The sequence below is a fragment of the Ursus americanus genome, chromosome 12 (assembly GCF_024610735.1).
Source record: "Ursus americanus isolate L20-20 chromosome 12, mUrsAme1.1.p, whole genome shotgun sequence".
NCBI lineage: Eukaryota > Metazoa > Chordata > Mammalia > Carnivora > Ursidae > Ursus > Ursus americanus.
The window spans coordinates 61,319,123-61,339,354 of NC_142138.1; the positions used below are offsets into that span (position 1 = coordinate 61,319,123).

Consider the following 20,232-nt stretch of genomic DNA (forward strand, 5'->3'; position numbering starts at 1 on the left):
TCCATCAAATGTAACATTTGTATTATAGGAATTCCAGAAGAAGAAGAGAGAGAAAAAAGAGGGTAAAGAATTTATTTGAAGAATAGCTAAAAACTTCCCTAATCTGGGAAGGAAACAGATATCCAGATCCAGGAGGCACAGAGAACCCCCAACAAAATCAACAAAAGCAGATCCACACCAAGACATAATGTAATTAAAATAACAACATATAGCAATAAGAAAAAATATTAAAAACAGCAAGACAAAAGAAGTCAGTAACTTACAAGGGAAACCCCATAAGGCTATCAGTGGTTTTTTCAGCAGACACTCCAAGCCAGAAAGGAGTGGCATGATATATTCAAATTGCTCAATGGGAACAACTGGCAGCCAAGAATACTCTATCCAGCAAGGCTATCATTCAGAATAGAAGGAGAGATAAAGAGTTTCCCAGACAAACAAAAATTAAAGGAGTTCATGACCAGTAAACCAGCTCTGCAACAAATACTAAAGGGGACTCTTTGAGTTAAAAGGAAAGAGGAGAAATGAGAGTATGAGATAGAATGCTTTAAAGTAGTAAAAATGAACATTTCAGTAAAAAATCAGTTAAGGAACCCACAAAATAAAAGGATGCAAAGTATGACACCATATACCTAAAACATAGGGAGGCAGGGAATAAAGAATAGGTTCAGACTGAAACAACCATCAACTTAATATAGACTCCTATATACAAAAGAGGTTACATACAACCTAATGGTAACCATATATCAAAAACCACTAATAAACATGCAAAATAAAGAGAAAGAAATCCCAATATATCACTAAAGAAAACCAGCAAACTATGAAAGGGAGAAAGAAACACAAGAAAGGATCGGAGAAAATCTTCAGAAGCAACCAAAAAACAAATAAAATGGCAATAAATGCACATTTATCAATAATTACTTTGAATGTAAATGGACTCAACACTGCAATCAAAAGACACAGGGTGACAGAATGGATAAAAAAAACAAGACCCATCTATATGCTGCCTTTAAGAGACTCATTCTAGACCTAAAGTCACCTGCAGATTGAAAGCAAGGGGATAGAGAAGCATCTATCATGCAAATGGATGTCGAAAGAAAGCCTGAGTAGCAGTACTTATATCAGACAAAATAGACTTTAAAACAAAGACTGTAACAAAAGACAAAGAAGGGCACTATATTATCATATAGTGATTAATAGTATATATATTATATATAGTAATGAACAGGATAATTCAACAAGAAGATGTAACAATTGTAAATATTCATGCACCCCACACAGGACCACCCAAATACACAAAATCGTTAATAACAAACCTAAAAGAACTAAGTAATATTACAATAATAGTAGGGGACTTCGACACCCCACTTACATCAATGGACAGATCATCTAAACAGAAAATCAACAAGGAAACAATGGCTTTGAATGACACCCTGGAACAGATGGATTTAACAGACATATTCAGAACATTCCATCCTAAAACAGCAGAATACACATTCTTTTCAAGTGCACATGGAACATTCTCCAGAACAGATTACATATTAGGCCACAAAACAGACCTCAAAAATTCAAAAAGATCAACATCATATCATGCATCTTTTCTGACCACAACCCTATGAAACTAGAAATCAACCACAAGGAAAAATCTGGAAAGAGCACAAATACATGGATGTTAAATAACATGCTACTAAACAATGAATGGATCAACCGGGAAATAAAAGAAGAAATTGAGAAGTACATGGGAACAAATGAAAATGAAAACACAATGGTTCAAAACCTTCGGGATGCTGCAAAAGTGATTCTAAGAGGGAAGTTTATAGCAATACAGGCCTACTTCAAGAAGCAAGAGCAACAAACAAAGCCTAAAACAACAGGAGGAAGGAAATAATAAAGATTAGAGCAGAAATAAATGATAGGGAAACTAAAACAAACAAAAACACACACAATAAGACAGATCAAGGAAACCAGGAGCTGGTTCTTTGAAAAAAATCAATAAAATCGATAAACCTTTTGCCAGACTTATCAAGAAAAAAGGAAAAGGACCCAAACAAATAAAATTGTAACTGAGAGAGGAGAAATAACAACAAACACCACAGAAATAGAAACAACTATAAGAGAATATTATGAAAAACTATATGCCAACAAATTGGACAACTTAGAAGAAATGGATAAATTCCTAGAAACATATAATCCTATCAAAACTGAAACAGGAAGAAAGAAAATTTGAACACACTGATTACTGGCAAAGAGATTGAATCAGCAATCAAAATATTCCCAATAAACAAAAGTCCAGGACCAGATGGCTTTCCTGGTGAATGCTGCTAGACATTTAAAGAAGAATTCATTCCCATTCTTCTCAAACTATTCCAAAGAATAGAAAAGGAAGGAAAACATTCAAGTTCATTTTATAAGGCCAGCATTACTCCGATACCAAACCCAGATAAAGATGCCACAAAAAAAAAAAGAAACTACAGGCCAGTATTTCTGATGAACACAGATGTCAAAATCCTCAACGAAACACTAGCAAACCCAACCCAAAAATACATTAAAAAAAATAATCCACCACAATTAAGTGAGATTTACTCCTGGGCTGCAAGGGTGGTTCGGTATTCACAAATCAATCAAGGTGATACATCACATCAATAAAAGAAAGGATAAGAACCATATGATCATTTCAATAGACACAGAAAAAGCATTTGACAAAGTCCAACATCTATTCATGATAAAAAGCCTCTACAAAGGAGGTCTAGAGGCAACATACCTCAACATAATAAAGGCCTTATATGAAAAACCCACAGCTAAGATCATCCTCAATGGGGAAAAACTGAGAGCCTTTCCCTTAAGGTAAGAGACAAGACAGGGATGTCCACGCTCACCGCTTTTATTCAACATAGACTGGAAGTCCCAGCCACAACAGTTAGACAACAAAAAGAAACAAAAGGTATCCAAATCAGTAAGGAGAAGTCAAACTTTCACTATTTGCAGATGACATGATACTCTACATAGAAAACCTGAAAGACTCCACCAAAAAACTGCTAGAACTGATACATGAATGCAGTAAAACCACAGGGTACAAGATCAATGTACAACAAATCTTTTGCATTTCTATACACCAAGAATGAAGTAGCAGAAGAGAAATTTTTTTGAAAATCACATTTATAATTGCACCCAAAATAATAGGATACCTAAGAATAAGCACAATCAAAGAGGTGAAAGACTTGTACTCTGTCCAAGACTTGTACACAAAGAAATGGAAGGACATTCCATGCTCATGGACTGGAAGAATATTGTTAAAATATCTATACTAGCCAAAGCAATCTACACATTTAATGCAATCCCTATCAAAATATGAACAGCATTTTTTACAGAACTAGAACAAACAATCCTAAAATGTGTATGGAACCACAAAAGACCCTGAATAGCCAAAGCAATCTTAAGAAAGAAAAGCAAAGCTGGAGGCATCACAATTCTGGACTTCAAGTTATATTACAAAGCTGTAGCGATCCAAACAGTGTGGTCCTAGCACAAAAACAGACACACAGATCAACAGAACAGAATAGAAAACCCAGAAATGAACTCACAATTGTACGGTCAATTAATCTGTGACAAAGCAGGAAAGAATACCCAATAGGAAAATGTCTCTTCAACAAACAGTGTTGGGAAAACTGGACAGCGACATGCAAAAGAATGAAACTGGACTTCTTCCTCACACCATACACAAAAATAAATTCAAAATGGATTAAAGACGTCAATCTGAAACGTGATATCTGAAACCATAAAAATCCTAGAAGAACACAGGCAGTAACCTCTTTAACGTCAGCTATACCAACATCTCTCTAGATGTCTCCTGAAGCAAGGGGGAAAAAAGCAAAAATAAACTATTGGGACTACATCAAAATAAAAAGCTTCTGCATGGTGAAGGAAACAATCAACAAATCTAAAAAGCAATCTACAGATGGAAGAATATATTTGCAAATGACATAGCCAATTAAGGGTTAGTATCCAAAATATATAAAGAACTTAGAAAACTCAATACCCAAAATATAAACAACCTAATTTAAAAATGGGCAAAAGATATGAACAGACAGTTCTCCAAAGACATACAAATGGCCAACAGACACATGAAAAGATCCTCATCATCACCTATCATCAGGGAAATGCAAATCAAAACTACGAGATATCACCTCATACCTGTCAAAATGGCTAAAATCAACAACACAAGAAACAAGAGGTATTGGTGAGGATGTGGAGAAAAAGGAACCCTTGTGCTGTTGGGAATGCAAACTGGTGCAGCCACTATGGTAAACAATATGGAAGTTCCTCAAAAAGTTAAAAATAGAACTACCCTATGATCCAGCAGTTGCACTACTGGGTATTTACCCAAAGAATATCAAAACACTGGGGCACCTGGGTGGCTCAGTCACTTAAGCATCTGACTTCAACTCAGGTCATGATCTCAGGGTCCTGGGATTGAGTCCTTCATTAGGCTCTGCACTCAGCAGGGAGTCTCCTTGTCCCTCTCCTTCTCCCCTGGTTTGTTCTCTCTCTCTCAAATAAATATTTCTAAAAAATCTAAACACTAATTCAAAGGGATACATGCACCCCAATGTTTATAGCAGCACTATTTACAAGAGCCAAGATTGATGAACGGATAAAAAAAGATGTGGTGTATATATACAATGGAATATTATTCAGCCATAACAAAGAATGAAATCTTGGGGCACCTGGGTGGCTCAGTCAGTTAAACATCTGCCTTCAGCTCAGGTCATGATTCCAGTGTCCCTGCTCAGTGAGGAATCTGTTTCTCCCTCTCCCTCTGCCCCTCCCCCCCCACTCATGCTCACTCTCTTTCTCACTCTCGCTCTCTCAAATAAATAAATAAAAATAAAAAATAAAGAATGAAATCTTGCCATTTGCAATGGCATGGATGGAGCTAAAGTGTATAATGCCAAGTGAAATAAGTCAGAAAAAGACAAACTTGATATGATTTCACTCATATGTGGAATTTAAGACACAAAACAAATGAGCAAAGGGGGAAAAGAGAGACAAACCAAGAAACAGACTCTTAACTATAGGGGACAAACTAATGGTTACCAGAGGGGAGAGGATGCGGGGATGGGTTAAACAGGCAATGGGGATTAAGGAGTCTCCACTTGTGATGAGTATTGAGTGACTAATGAAAAACCTTAAAAAAAAAAAAGTAGCAAGAGAAGAGCAACCAGTTACCTACAAGGGAAACCCCACAAGGACATCGTCTGATTTTTTTTAGCAGAAACGTTGCAGGCCAAAAGGCGGGTAGCATGATAATACTCAAAGTGCTGAAAGGAAAAAACCTCCAGCCAACAATATTCTACCCAGAAGGGTCACCATTCAACTAAAGGAGAGATAAAGAGTTTCCCAGACAAACAAAAGTTAAAGGAGTTTATCACCACGAACTGGCCTCACAAGAAATGTTAAATGTTAAGTCGAAAAGGCCAAAACTTTAGGAAAAATTTATGAAAGATAAAACTTCCACCGCTAAAAGCAAACATACAGTAAAGGTAGTAGATCGATCACGTATAAAGCTAGTATGACGGTACAAGACAAAAGCAGTAAAATCAATTTTATCTACAATTAGTTCAGGGATACCCAAAATAAAAAGATGTAAAATGTAACACCAAATAAGGGAGTAAAGGGAGAAAGGGAGTAAAAATGTGGTACTTTTAGAATGTGTTCGAACTTAAGTGAACATCAACTTAAAATAGACTCCTATATACATAGGAAGTTATGCATAAACCTCATGGCAACCACAAACCAAAAACCTATAATAAATACACCAAAATAAAGAGAAAGAAATCTCAGCCTAACACTAAAGAAAATCAACAGATCAGAAGGGAAAAGAGCAAAAAAGAACAGAGACAAACTACAAAACAACCATAAAACAATAAGCACATACCTATCAATAACTACTTTAAATGTAAATGGACTAAACGCTCTAGTCAAAAGACATAGGGTGACCGAAGAGATGAAAAAATAAAAAAGACCCACCTATATGTTGCCTCACTCAGACCTAATGACACACAGACTGAAAGTGAAGAGATGGAAAAAGATACTCCATGCAAATGGAACCAAAAAAAGCTGGGGTAGTAATACTTATATCAGACAAAATAGACTTTAAAACAAAAACTATAACAAGAGACAAAGAAGACATTACATAATGTAAAAAGGATCAATCCTACAAGAAGATATAACAATTGTAAATATCTATGCACCCAACACAGAAGCACCTAAATATATAAAGCAAATACTAACAGATATAAAGGGAGAAACTAACAGCAGTACAATAACAGTAGGGAACACCCCACTTCTATCTAAGAGGAAAGTTTATAGCAATACAGACCTATCTTAAGAAACAAGAAAAACCTCAAACAATCTAATCTTACACCTAAAAAAACTGAAACAGAAGAACAAATCTCAAAGTCAGTAGAAGGAGGTAAATAATAAAGATCAGAGCTGGAAAAAAATAGAGACTAAAAAAACAATAGGAAGGATCAATGAAACTAAGCACTAATTCTTTAAAAAGATAAAACTGATAAAAACATTAGATACTCATAAAGAAAAAAGAGGACTCAAAATCAGAAATGAAAGAGAAGTTACAACTGACACCACAAATGCAAAGCATTACAAAAGACCACTACAAAAAATTATATGCCAACATACTGGACAACCTGGAATAAATAGGTAAATACCTAGAAATACACAATCTTCAAAATTGAAAAGGGAAGAAAAAAATAATTTGAACAGACCAATTACTAGTAATAAATTGAGTTAGTAATCAAAAATCTCCCAACAAACAAAAGTCTAGGACCAGCTGGCTTCATAAGGGAATTCTACCAAACATATAAAGAAGAGTTAATACATATCCTCAAACTCTTCCCAAAAAAATTAAAGAGGAAGGAATGCTTCCAAATTCATTCTACAAGGCCAGCATTAACCTGATACCAAAAAGAAAAACACTATGAAAAAAGAAAATTACAGGCCAATATCCTTGATGAACATGATGCAGAAATCCTGAATAAACTAGTAGAAAACTGAACTCAGCAATACATTAAAGGATCATTCACCATGATCAAGTGAGATTTATTCCAAGTATGCAGTGATGGCTCAATATCCACCAGTCAACATGATACATCATCACATCTACAAAAATGATTTTTAAAAAATCATATGATCATCTAGATGGTAGGAAAAGCATTTAAGAAAATTCAGCATCTGGGGCGCCTGGGTGGCTCAGTCGTTAAGCGTCTGCCTTCGGCTCAGGGCGTGATCCCGGTGTTCTGGGATCGAGCCCCACATAGGGCTCCTCTGCTGGGAGCCTGCTTCTTCCTCTCCCACTCCCCCTGCTTGTGTTCCTTCTCTCACTGGCTGTCTCTGTCAAATAAATAAATAAAATCTTAAAAAAAAAAAAAAGAAAATTCAGCATCCATTCATGATAAAAATTCTCAACAATGTGGGGATAGAGGGAACATACCTCAACATAATAAAGGCCATATATGAAAAACCCAGAGCTAACATCATACTCAAGGGTAAAAAGCTGAAAGCTTTTCCTCTAAGATCAGGAACAAGACAAGGGTATCCACTCTCACCATTTTTATTTAACACAGTACTAAAAGCCCTAGCTGCAGCAATCAGACCAGGAAAAGAAACAAAAGGCATCCAAATTGGTAAGGAAGAAGTAAAACTGTCACTATTTGCAGATGACATGATGCTATATATAGAAACCCTTAAGACTCCACCAAAAACTATTAGAATAAATGAATTCAGTAAAGTTGTAAGATACAAAATTAATATACAGAAATCTGTTGCATTTCTATACACTAATAATAAATTAAAAGAGAAAATACAAAAACAATCTCATTTATCATTGTATCAAGAACAATAAATTACCTAGGAATAAATTTAACCAAGGAGGTAAAAGATCTGTACTCTGAAAACTATAAGACATTATTAAAGAAACTGAAGATGACACAAATAAAAAGATATACCATGCTCATGTATTGGAAGAATTAATATTGTTAAAATGTCCATCCATACTACCCAAAGCAATCTACAGATTCAGTGCAATCCCTATCAAAATACCAAAAGCATTTTTCACAGAACTAGAATAAATAATCCTAATATTGGCATGGAACTCCAAAAGTTCCCAAATAGCCAAAGCAATCTTGAGAAAGAAGAGCAAAGCTGGAGGTATCACAATCCCAGAATTCAAACTATACTACAGAGCTACAGTCATGAAAACAGTATGGTACTGGCACAAATACAGACACACAGATCGGTGGAACAGAATAGAGAACCCCAAAATAAACTGCACTTATATGGTCAATTAATCTACAGCAAAGGAGGCAAGGATATACAAGGGGGAAAAGACATTCTCTTAAATAAATGGTGTTGGGAAAACTGGACAGCTACACACAAAAGAATGAAACCATTTTCCTAGACTATCTACAAAAATAAAATTGATTAAAGACCTAAATGTAAGACCTGAAACAGTAAAACTTCTAAAAGAAAATATAGGCAAGTAATACTCTTGAACATTGGTCTTAGCAGTACTTTTTGGGATCCATCTCCTCAGACAAGGGCAGCAAAAGCCAAAATAAACAAGTGGGACTTAACAAAATAGAAAGCTTTCTCACAGCAAAGAAAACCACCAACAAAACAAAAAGGAGACCTACAGAATGGGGGAAGATATTTGCAAATAATATATTCGGTAAGGATTAACATTCAAAATACATTTAAAAACTCATACAACTCAATGCCAAAAAAAACTAACAATGGAATTTAAAAATGGACAGAGGATCTGAATAGATGTTCCCCCCCCCAAAAAAAAGACATCCAGATGGCCAACAGACACATGAAAAGATGCTCGTCATGACTAATCATCAGGGAAATGCAAAATCACAGTGAGATGTCACCTGACATCTGTCAGAATGGCTGGTATCAAAAGCACAAATGACAAGTGTCGGCAAGGATGTAGATAAAAGGGGACCCTCTTGCACTGTTGGTCTATTGTTGGGAAAGTAAATTTTGTGCAGCCACTTTGGAAAATAGCATGGAGATTCCTCAAAAAATTAAAAAGACAGGGGTGCCTTGATGATTCAGTCATTAAGTGTCTGCCTTCAGCTCGGGTCATGAACTCAGGGTCCTGGGATCAAGCCCCACATCGGGTTCCCTGCTCAGTGGGAGCCTGCTTTTCCCTCTCCAACTCCCCCTGCTTGTGTCCCTCTCTGTCTCTCTGTCAAAAAATAAATTAAAACTTTAAAAAAAAATTAGGGGCGCCTGGGTGGCACAGCGGTTAAGCGTCTGCCTTCGGCTCAGGGCGTGATCCCAGTGTTATGGGATCGAGCCCCGCATCAGGCTCCTCCGCTGTGAGCCTGCTTCTTCCTCTCCCACTGCCCCTGCTTGTGTTCCCTCTCTCACTGGCTGTCTCTATCTCTGTCAAATAAATAAATAAAATCTTTAAAAAAAAAATAAAAATAAAAAAAATTTAAAAAAATTTAAAAAAATTAAAAAGACAAATACCATGCAATCTAGTAGTTCTACCACTGGGTATTTATCCAAAGAAAACAAAAACACTAATTTGAAAAGATATATGCTTCCCTATGTTTATTACAGCATTATTTACAATAGCCAAGATAAACAACTTAAGTATCCATTGATAGATGAATGAATAAAGAAGATATTGTGTACACACACACACACAAGAATATTAGTCATAAAAAAGAATGAAATCCTGCCATTTGTGACATGAATAGACCTAAAAGGTGTTGTGCTAGGTGAAATAAGTCAGACAGAGAAATACAAATACCATATGATTTCACTTATACGTGGAATCTAAAAGACAAAACAAAACAGAAACAGTCTCATAAATACAAAGAACAAAGTGGTGGCTGGCAGAAGAGAGGGGAATAAGAAGACGAGTGAAATAGACAAAGGAGATTAAGAGGTACAAATTTCCAGTTACAAAACAAATAAGCTTTTAATTTTATTGTAAATAAAATGGGGTATAAGTACAGCATGGGGAAGGTAGACTATAATATTGTAATAACTTTGTAAGGTGACAGATGGTAACTATACTTACCATGGTGAGCATTTTATAATGTATGTAAATGTCAAATCACTGTATTATACACCTGAAACTATATAATATTTCATATAAACTTTACTTCAATTAAAAGCAAATATTTTTTAAAAAAGAAGTAAAGGACTTCTCTGCAGTAAAAGTAAACAAGACATCAGATTGTGATAAGTGCCCTGAAGGAAATGAATAGGGCCATGTAACCAATAACAAGGAAAGACAGGGAACTACCTTAGGGTCATCAGAGGAACAGACTTTACTCTCCCACCTTAAACAACTGGGGGGGAGAAAAGGGAAAAAGTATATGAAAAATGGGTTTTAAATGTTGGACAATAGACAGTAATAAGGGAATTAAATGAGTTGAGCCCCATGATTGCCCCAGATTATTGCTTAGAGGCCATTTCTCGGCTGTGGTACAGGAAAGGGGAACCCAAACTGAACCAGGCAGTCTTGCTGTGTTGAGGAGACAGAGTTAAGAATTCAGAAAGGCCGGGCCACCTGGGTGGCACAGCGGTTAAGCGTCTGCCTTCGGCTCAGGGCATGATCCCGGCGTTATGGGATGGAGCCCCACATCAGGCTCCTCTACTATGAGCCTGCTTCTTCCTCTCCCACTCCCCCTGCTTGTGTTCCCTCTCTCGCTGGCTGTCTCTATCTCTGTCGAATAAATAAATAAAATCTTAAAAAAAAAAAAAAAGAATTCGGAAAGGCCAAGACAGCTGGAATTTGCAAAACAGAGTACCAGAGCGAAGACAGCTGCTTAGAGAGGACAGTTCCAAAAAAATGTGCAGAGGGTTCCTTTCAAGTCTTTAGGTAAGTACTGACCAGCGCAATACTTGTTGTTGGGAAATACCAAACAAAAGGGAAAGAACTATCAAAAAGAAGCAAGCAGAGACATTCTAAGCTGGGACTAGTTTGCATTCCCACAGTCAAATTGGAAAAACCTCACATAATAAACATTGGGTTGAATACTCTAGGAGGATATTGCTTCAGTAGGGGAGAAAAGTAGCCCTCAGTACAGGACTGTTCTGGCCCACCTAACAAAGCTTCAAAGCAAGCTTTGAAATGATCAAACTGTTTCCGAGTAACTTAACTGTATTCCAAAACAGAGCTCAAGAAGATTTAAAAGAATACACACATGTACACAAAAACCCAACACCCAACAGTATAAAATTTAAAATTAAAAAATTACCAGGGATGCGAAGTAGCAGGAAAATATTACCCAAAACCAGAAAAATCAATCATTAAAAACAAACCAAAATATGACACAGATGATACTCTTTTAATGTCCTTATTTACTATTTCTATTATAAATATATTTATTATGTTAAACAAGGTAGAGAAAAGAAATAGCGTATTAAGGAGAGACATGAAAGATTTTTTAAAAATTGAACTTCCACAGACAAAAATACATTAGGTAAGATTAACAGCAAATTAGTGCAGAAGAATAAGTTGGTGAACTTGAAGACATGGCAACAGAAACTATCTGAAATTAAAGACAGAGAAAGAAGACGGGAAATGTACAAACCATTAGTAAGCTGTGTGACAACTTCGAGCAGACTAACATACATGTAAATTGGAGCCCCAGAAGGAGGTAGGAGAGAGTGGGGTAGAGAAAACGTATTTTAGGAAATAACAGACAAAATTAAACTATATAAATCCGCAAGTCCAATAAGTGCAACAAATCCCAAGCACAAAAATCATGAACTACACCAACGCACATTATAATTAAACACAAATTTGATAAAAACCTTAAATTAAAAGCAGCAGAGGTTTAAAAAGATAAGAATGACAGCAGACTTCTTGTCAGAAACAACACAATCCAGGAGGCAGTGGAGCAACAACACTTTTAAAACTAGAGTTTTATACCCAGCAAAAATATCTTTCAAATACAGATTCAGAAATCTTTCTTAACAAGGTGGGCCTGTACACATTGCTAAAAGGATTTTGGATTTTTATCTTCAAAGTAATTGTAAACCACTAATAGATTCTATGTGACGAGACTTGCATTTTAGGAAAGATAGTAAAACTAACTTTCTGAGAAGAATAGATTGGGCTTGGGGGACAAGGGGCCATACATATGTAAGAGCAAAGGGAGCATAAACTTGTTCACAAAAACAAAGAATGTTGACATCAACTGGGGTCGTAGAAATGGGTATGGAGGACAGAGGACTGATTAGAAAAATATCTAGAAGACAATTATTCAAAGACTTGGTGCCTGGATGTGAAGTTTGTGGAAGAGGAAGGAATCAAGAATGATTCCTGTTTCCAACATGAGCAGCTAAACTTATATATAATTTTATCCACCTGAAAAGTAATTTAAACCAATTATACACTATCAAAACTGTAACTGAAACAACCCGTAAGAGTAAACTATTCTAAATACTGCATTTAAACTAAACAATGCACTGTGTAAAAGTTGTAAATAAAAACCAAACAGGTTTTTTTGCAGGAGAAAAAGTTACAGGTATGAGCTTTCTTCATCTGAAATCTGCACCGAGCTCAATCTTGCACTGACACAGTTGCTATTGTTCCCTATGGAAAATAGTAAAAGCATGATTCCTAGGAGTCATCTGATGAGATACTAAAGTGGCTTTACAAAACAGTTGCTTCAACAGGCAAATCACTATAATGGGGCTGTACCTTTGAAAGAAATTATCTCTCACACAGCATTTAAAACGGCTGCAAGTTTTTGGTAATCCTCCTAGTTCAGCAACCTTGCTTCCTATGTTTCTATCTTCACAGTTAGGAGTCTATTGGTGAAAGATTTTTTTAAAGGTCTTAAATAGGAACAACAAGTGATTTACAAAGTGCTACACACTATATGTTGTGTTAAGTACCTTACATGATCATTTCATTCAACCTTAAAAACTCTATTAGGTAGTAGTTATTCCCATTTAACAGATAAATTGAGATGCACAGAGGTTAAGTAATTTGCCTTAGATTATGAAGCTAGTAAGTCACAGAGCCAAGGATATGAACCTGATAGGTCTGATCTCAATCCCTGGACTCTCGAGAAATTCATCTTTAAACTTCAAAAATCTTCCTGCACATTAGGGTATGTATAATTGATACACTGATTTTGTGTGGGTACATACTTTACATGTAATCCCTAAGTTTCTAACTTATTTCCTTCTAAAAATTCACAAAATCAAGGGGAATAAAAGTACGCTTCTCATGTGATAAGCACTAAAGTATAGAATTGTTGAAACATTATATTGTATGCCTGAAAATAATGTAACACTGTAGGTTAATTCTATTTCAATAAAACAATAAGACAAAATAAAAATTCACAAAATCTTATCATTAAAATGTCAGACTTTCAACTTGCCTCACGAGAGTCTTCAAAGCGGACAGCTTCAAGGCAAGAATTGTATGTAGGCTATGAGAGTTTTCATGAACATATGGATATGCATGTGTGTAACAGGGAATGCTGATGAGGGAATCCAAATCATCAAAGGCATAACTTGGCTGAGTATAGACACTAAGGATCTGAATTTGAACCGAGGGTCGGGTACCTTGAGCCATACAACAGACAAACTACCCATGCTTCACTTAGCACTGTGATAGGCAACAGCTCAGATGATTTATGTGGAAACCGTGTTGTATGATGGGCATAAACGCATATGCATACACTTACACTTCACATGCTGAATTACATGGCACATTACATGCATGTCTCTTTCCCCAACAACTAATCCAGTTATTGGGATTAACTTCAAAACTGTAAACTAATTACAATTTTCTCCATAGTTAACAGAAACTCACAGTTTAAAAGGTTTTTTTTTTTTCTGCAACAACAATAAAAAGCCTAGAAACTGAAATTCTCCAATAAAATTCTTTATTTGGGTTCAACCTAAAATAGTTTAAATTTGATATCTCTTTGCTAGAGAAAAGAAATCTCCAATTGTATAGACTTAATAGAAAAGTACTGAATTTGCCATTTCCAATAGAGGATATCTTCTTCATGCGTTGGGCCTCCACCATAGTAACCCAAAAGACTACTTGCAGTCAATATAACTGTCACAGCACTGAAATGCCCAAAATCAATTTCCTAACTTAGAAAGTTGTCCTTATTACCATAATGCACGATCTGACTATTCATATTATTTGAAAACCGTGAAAATACAATTTTTGGCATACACGCCCAGCTGGAAAAGGATTTGTTCCTCTGAAAACACCATTCATAAGATTAGGCAGAGCTGAGGGCACCTCTGTGTGTGAACAAGCAGGTCGGTGTCTCATGGTTTCTGCAAGTCCTCTCCTTTCTTAATGGGTAAGTACTGATGCCAGCAAGGGGACAGTCCAGGCACATGGCTCAGCTTAGGACTTAATTTTCCACAGCTAAGAAAAGAAAATCACCAAAATAAGTTAGTTTTAAGACCAACAGTTGGGGCTTACAGGTGCACTTACATGACTACGAACCAAGAACCCTTACATAAGAGCAATAGCAACCACAGAACACCACAGCGAAGAAACATGAACAATTTCCAGGGTCAAAATGACATATTGCAGTTCACGGGGCTTGGGTTTTCATTCACTCTGCCTCTATGTATTTCCCTAGATGAGAAGACGACCATTCCCCAGCCCATGCTATTAGATTGACATGAGAGCCAAACTTTTTTGTTCCATTCAAGAACACAGTCTATTATGCTTGTGTCAAACGAGAAAACCTAAGCTAAGAAGCCTGGGTACCACCATTAACATGTCTGTTTCACCTGTTTTGCCTCAAGAGTTCTTTCCAGGCCAGTCTCCAGGCTCCCAATCTCTCTCTCTCTCTCTCTCTCTCTCTCTCTCTCTCACACACACACACACACACACACACACACACACACACACAGGGTGAAGAGCAAGGATTATTATAGTTGGTAATTTTTAAGACTAAGGCAGATGCTACAGGGTACTGGTCCCACTTACTCTTATATTAAATCCTAGAAGATCACTTATAACACCTGAGACAGCAGAAAGGATAACGACTCGTGTTATATTGTAGATTAAGGGATTCATTGTCAGTCCATAGAGTCTAAATGGTGTGTCCAGCTCCTACAAAAACATGAAAGGACGGAGATGAGATCCATGGCCTCTCGATGGCCGCAAGTATTTTCTGGGCTGTTTTTTAGGTCTTGGGGGAGGATAACTGCATCAGGTCATTTTTCCTTCATGCCTAGTAGCTGCTTTCAAAACACCTGTAACAGACACCTACTTTTCCACTAGCTCTGTGTTTAAATGTGGGTTTGCATTCTATGTCATTTTTAATTTGAAAAATGTGACAGACGTCAGCAATCACCAGAACCTGGGTAACGAGATGGGAAATTTTTTTTTATAGAGTCATTAACCCCAACTATCAAGCTGGCATTTTGAATGTACACAGCCTGGCATCTATCTGTTACTAGGGTCGCCTCCGGTAAGTAAAGCATTGATTTAAGTGCTAGTAAAAGTGTATCACAGGATATTACTTACTTTCAATAACTTGGTGGACAGCTTTAATACATTATTTACTAGAGTAAGCTGCTCTTTCTTATTCGGCTTTTTCTCCATCTTAAGATATAAATTAATCTAAGGGAAAAAGGAGAGATTAAGGCAAATGTCACAGAAAAAGGTCTATATACACTGCATCAAGTCTGGCAGATTCGAGGGTAATATTTTCAAATAAAATAAATTTTGAAATTCCTGAAGCTATTTCTACAGAACACATATGTCACATACCCTGCCCCCCAGCCCAGTCAGTCATATTTGGCAAAGAAGAGTCATTTAGTGGATTAAAAAAAAAGTATTTTAAATATCAAAACAATGAAAAGTGTAATACTAATTATAACATAACAATTAACATGTGAACTCCTTCATATGTTATATGTCCTCCACATAATCTAACATCCTCAGGAAACGCTAATGAGATGTAAGAAGATAGCTGCTGCTTTTCACGTGCTATTTCCTTATTTTTTCTCTGCTAGGAAATATTCTCCACTATAATTCTAAGGCAAAAAAAGAAAATCTAATAATACCAAATGTTTTTATTTAAAACTTTTGGATAAACGTGAAATCAAAAACAAATAAACAAAACCCCTTTATACTACTCTATGTTTATAAGAAACATTTCCTAGTCTTAAAATCCAGTCACATACTAAAGAGCAAGCATTTTCCAAACACTGAATGTATTCTACGGCTGATACAGAAGAAATTCAAGCAGCTTATTAAACATGCTTCAATGACAAGTACTACAAAGATCTAATACTTGATGTGGAATATGAGATTAAAACCATGTTCCATTACTACCAATAAAGATACCTTTATAATATACAAAATAATTTTAATCCATAAGATCTTAATTCTTACAATCCTGGGAACAGGTGGGGAAGATTATTACCCTCATTTTATAAGGAGGAAACACTTACATAGTAGCAGAGTGACTTCTAAGTTCATATAGCTAGAAAGTGCTAAATCTAGACTCAACCCTTAATCTTCTGCACAAATCTTATGATGCCGTCTCTAAACACAGAACCAAATTGACAAGGACCAATCAATACCTGTTCAGTAAGTAATATTGAAACATTGCTGTATTTCTTATTGGTTTCAGACCCCAATGAAGCCAGACGCAGTAAGAAAAGTAGTAAAGCTGTTTCCCAGATCAAAAATTCCCAATTATAAGCATCATTCAGGAAAGTTTTATGCCCCTGAAGAACCTATACAAAGGACCAAAAATAGTTAAGTTTTTCAACTGTCTCAAAATCTATAGTTACTCCTTTAGCAATTTAAAAGGATTTATAAGTTACCAATACTTTATATGCAAAGCAGAAGAGGTTTAATACTCATATAAAGCATTATCTATTTAACTAATCACTATCTATTTCTCTAAGTTCCCGGATTTTTTCCTTTGCATGAAAGACAGCAAAAGTCTGGAAGTAACAAAGGAGGAAAACATACAACAAGTAAAATAAGACAAACACATTTCCGGCCTTTTAACCACTAGTGTGCCCACTCACGATTACATGGTAACCACTTTTCAAAGTATTAAATTTGCATTTATATGACTAGTAGAGCTTCCTAAAATATGTGGCTCATCCTACTGGTATGACTACAAAGTCCTAAGGATCAGTTCTCTACTGCATTTGAGGATCCGAATAACAGCAGCAGCAGCAGCTACAAGTTATCAAGCGCCTATTATGTGTCCAGTTTTCTGATAAAAGTCTTTGGTTTTTTCAAAATTTACTCAAGCAAGCCCAAGGTAAAATGGAATTGATTGAAAAATATACAGAGCACCCTCACTGAAACCAAATGCTGGCCTTTGGAAAACCAGGAAGTCACAGAGCAGCCTCCTTCTCCATCTCTCTTCCTCGAGGGCCATTTGGGCTCCTGTCACCACTCCTCTTAGCTAATTCTGTTGCCTTACAAGACCCTTGTTTACTGCTCCCCCCAACTTTGATTTGTTCCAGCTTTGGTTTATCATAACACCCTACTGGCTGCACTGACCCCTACAGACCTTTCTTTTCCAAAGTCCACAACTGATATCTCAGCTTTTCAGTTCTCATTTCCGAAAGAGAGATACATTTAGCTTAGCCTGAGTCAATTCCCCCCTCCAATCAGTTATAACTAGGGCATGAAACTAACAACTAGTAACAACCTAGGCCCACCTCTTCGGCAGGGCAATTTGTTGTGTAGCAATAGATAACACACAAACCACAGCCAAATGGCTATAAAACCAAACACAAAGAAAAACTCTTAAAATCAGCCAGAGAAAAAGGACATTCCTTTTGAAAGAGGAGCAATAAGACTAATAGCTGATCTCTCAAGAGAAAACATGGAAATCAGAAGACAACAGAATCCTTGCCTGAAAGTGGCAAACCCAGAAATGTATACTCAGCAAAACCATCCTTTAAACATGAAAGTGATAAAAGACATTTTTAAACAAACGAAAACAGAATACATCACCAAGCAGATTATTCAAACGGGGGAAAATAATTCTAGAGAAAAACAGAAATGCAAGAACTAATGAAAAGCAATGAAGAGGGTAAATATGTAGGTAAATATAAATGAATAATTGACTATAAAAAATAATAATTACATCTTGTAGTTTTAAAATATATGTAAAATTTAAATGAGGAACACTAATAATGGGTGAATGGGTAAATGAGATAAAGTGTAAGAGGTCCGAGCATTATCAAGGAAGCAGAAATTAATAATTTATTAGACTATAATAAGCTAAGGATGTACATTGTAATCTTTGAGGTCGGTGTAGTAAAAGAACATATAACAAGTTAACAGAGAGGATTAAATGGAATACTATAAAATATTAGATTAATAAAAGATCGCAAGAAAGTAGAGAAAAAGGAAAATTAACAGGGAGACCAAATAGGAACTAAATAGTATTTGTATTTATGGCAATTACATTAAATGTAAATGAACCAGACAATCCAAAACACTAAGACTGTGAAGCTGGATTAAGAAACAAGCAACCAAAAAAAAAGGATATGTTGATTACAGGAAACATGACTCAAATATGAAGACAAAATAAATGAAAGGGTGGACAAAGACGTAACATGCAAAAACTAATCAAAAGATAGCTGGTGTAGACTTTAAGTTAAGAAGCATTAGATTTGGAGACATTTCATAAGATCATGAAAGACAAAGACAGCCTGACACTTTTCCAGGTTAAAGAAGACTAAAGAGACAGAACAACTAAATGCAACACGTGGTCCTGGGTTGAGAAAAGAATAACTATGAAGGTCATAAAAGTCAGCTTCGAGATATATGAAATGAAAACTGACAGAGATTAAAGGAAAAAAAGAGAAATTCACCATCACAGTGGACACACTTCTGCCAATGGCTGACAGAATAAACAGACCAAAAACATGAGTAAAGAAGCAGAGGATGCAAGCAATACAATGAATAAACTTGGACTAATTTATGTAGAAAGAATGTTGCTCACCCAAACAACAGAATACAAGTTCTTTCAAAGCGCTGATGGGGATTTAATGAAACTGACCATATGCCAGATAACAAAGCAAGCCTCCACAAATTTCTAAGGAGTGAAAACATTCAGAATGTGTTCTCTGACCACAGCAGAATTAAGTTAAAACTCAATAAATGGAACAATACAAGATAAGCCTGTAACTTCTTGCAATGAAGAAAGCACAGAGGTCCACCCCCACACCCCACAAAAAGATACAGGGACCTGTTGAAAGGATACAGGAGGGGGCTTCAAGGGTCTCCCACTGGCCAAACCTGGGACAATTTAGGCCTCAAAAGAAATAGAGTAATAGATTACAATCTATTGGATAAAAATCAGAATATATGAGTCTATAATAAAAGAAAGAAAGGAAGGAAGGAAGGGAGGGGAAACAAAGGAAAGGTCAACCATAGAGTGACAACTAACAAATGTGTGGAAGAAAAGATGGAGTTAGATAAATGAATATTTTGTAACCCTCATGGCACGACAGCTTTATCATCAGTCAAAAATTGCCAGCTAAAATTAGAGTGATCTTAGAGTCTTAAAGCACTCAGAATTACTTCATTCTCATTTCAAAAGTAAGGAAAATTAACAAGTATTCAAAATAGTAAAAGAAATTTAGATACATTTTAAAAAATAGATATTTCAACATAACCATGCTGGTGCCTTGCTCTTGAGAAATAAATTTTTGTCTCATGCGCACACACACACGCGCGCACACATCTAAAACAGATACTGAACCATATTAGAATTTCCATTTTTCATTAAGACAGATACGAAACGCTTACCTGGGCACAACAAATGAAAGCAATTGAAAGTGTCAGTAAGAAGACTGAAGATACAACTACATCAACTGAACGCTGTGGACCCCGTCTCTGTGGAGTGAGACACATAAGTTAACGTTTAAGATTATAGTTAGAGACAGCAAAGGCCCTCGCATCATTCACACTCTGAATTTTACTACATTAATGTGAAAATAAACATTTATAAGAAGTTCCTGGCGTAGGATTTTAACACATTTTGGACATGTTTAACTTTAAGCACCAAAATTCATGCTGTTCCAAATTAAGGGTGTGAGTGATTCACTGATGTATTTTCAGCTGGAATATTTTCCAAAAAGTCAGAAAAAGACTTTCAGTTTATGATTCTGCCCTAGGAATTTAAATTGTCTTCTCCCTTT

The 20,232-nt window shown here is 36.0% G+C and overlaps 1 protein-coding gene across 7 annotated transcripts in view; it reads right to left on the reverse strand.

Moving 5' to 3' along the window:
* The window catches only part of PHTF1 (putative homeodomain transcription factor 1), a 72,097-nt gene that overhangs the window by 11,266 nt on the left and 40,599 nt on the right, over positions 1-20,232 (reverse strand). For 4 of the 7 annotated variants that reach the window (XR_015726393.1, XR_015726392.1, XR_006780309.2 and 1 more), the window contains exons 15-19: positions 19,841-19,927; positions 16,633-16,788; positions 15,569-15,664; positions 15,026-15,151; positions 14,321-14,452 (exon numbers count right to left, since the gene is read on the reverse strand). Coding sequence is in view for 3 of the 7 variants with exons in the window: in XM_087866191.1 (XP_087722317.1) it covers positions 14,432-14,452; positions 15,026-15,151; positions 15,569-15,664; positions 16,633-16,788; positions 19,841-19,927 (486 nt within the window). In the remaining 4 variants the exon portion in view is untranslated. Of the gene's footprint in view, positions 1-13,932; positions 14,453-15,025; positions 15,152-15,568; positions 15,665-16,632; positions 16,789-19,840; positions 19,928-20,232 lie in introns of those variants that run through there. The other 3 variants (XM_087866191.1, XM_045801478.2, XM_045801479.2) reach the window with 1 other exon arrangement.